At 71.1% G+C, this 745-nt stretch overlaps 1 protein-coding gene across 1 annotated transcript in view; it reads left to right on the top strand.

The window, feature by feature from the left end:
* The window catches only part of F751_3317 (putative E3 ubiquitin-protein ligase BAH1-like protein), a gene marked incomplete at both ends in the record, with an annotated part of 4483 nt that overhangs the window by 2004 nt on the left and 1734 nt on the right, over nt 1–745 (top strand). Inside the window, one exon of the mRNA XM_011397694.1 lies at nt 450–500. Within this exon, the coding sequence (XP_011395996.1) occupies nt 450–500 (51 nt within the window). The remainder of the gene's footprint in view (nt 1–449; nt 501–745) is intronic.

Raw genomic sequence — 745 nt, 5'->3', positions numbered from 1 at the left:
AAGTCGGGGTTTCTCAACCATGCATAAGGCGTTGTGGGCCGGATTCCTAGAAGGAGACGCCAGAGCCTAGGATCAGTGTCCCCACCATCCCCGGCTTTCGAGCCAGACCCGGGTCTGCACGGCAGGCCAGATGACGGGAACCTGCTGCGCCGACGCCCACCGTCCCAGCTTTGCCACTGTCCCTCGACTCTCGCAGGAGAGCTGGCAGCCCCGCGGGACCGAGGGCGTGGGCATCTTCCTGCACTCCCCGCTGCTGGATGAGCTCAAGGCCATCCAGGTGCATGGACCCTCTGTGGATAGGGTTGGATGTCGGAGTGCAGCGTTTCGCTGGGCCATGCAGGCGTGGGGTGTTTGGCGCCTGCAAACCTTGAAGTTTCGCGCTGCCGAGCCGCCAGCGAGCTGGACCTCCCACCCCTCCCTGCCCCTCTCTCGCCTGCACCCCCCTTCAGGACTGGCTGTATGAGCAGGGCCCCAAGCCCGCGGACACTCCGGAGGACGAGGTGAGGCTGAGCGCCGCCGGCACGCTGAGCTTGGACGAGGAGGAGGCACGAGAGGAGCTGGCGGAGGAGGCCGAGCGCGGGGCCGACCCGGGCGCGCGCGGCCTCGAGGCGGTGGCCGTCCCGGGCGCCTCCCCGGCGGCGTCGCGGCCGCCTCGCTGGGCAGCGGGCCCAGCGAGGACGGCGAGGGCGCGGGCGACGCGGGGGCCGACGTGGGGCCTGCCCCCCCAGCCTGAGGACGCCGGCGC

The sequence above is a fragment of the Auxenochlorella protothecoides genome (genome assembly GCF_000733215.1).
Source record: "Auxenochlorella protothecoides strain 0710 unplaced genomic scaffold scaffold36, whole genome shotgun sequence".
NCBI classification, from domain to species: Eukaryota; Viridiplantae; Chlorophyta; class Trebouxiophyceae; order Chlorellales; family Chlorellaceae; genus Auxenochlorella; species Auxenochlorella protothecoides.
This window is presented reverse-complemented; position numbering and strand designations above follow the sequence as displayed.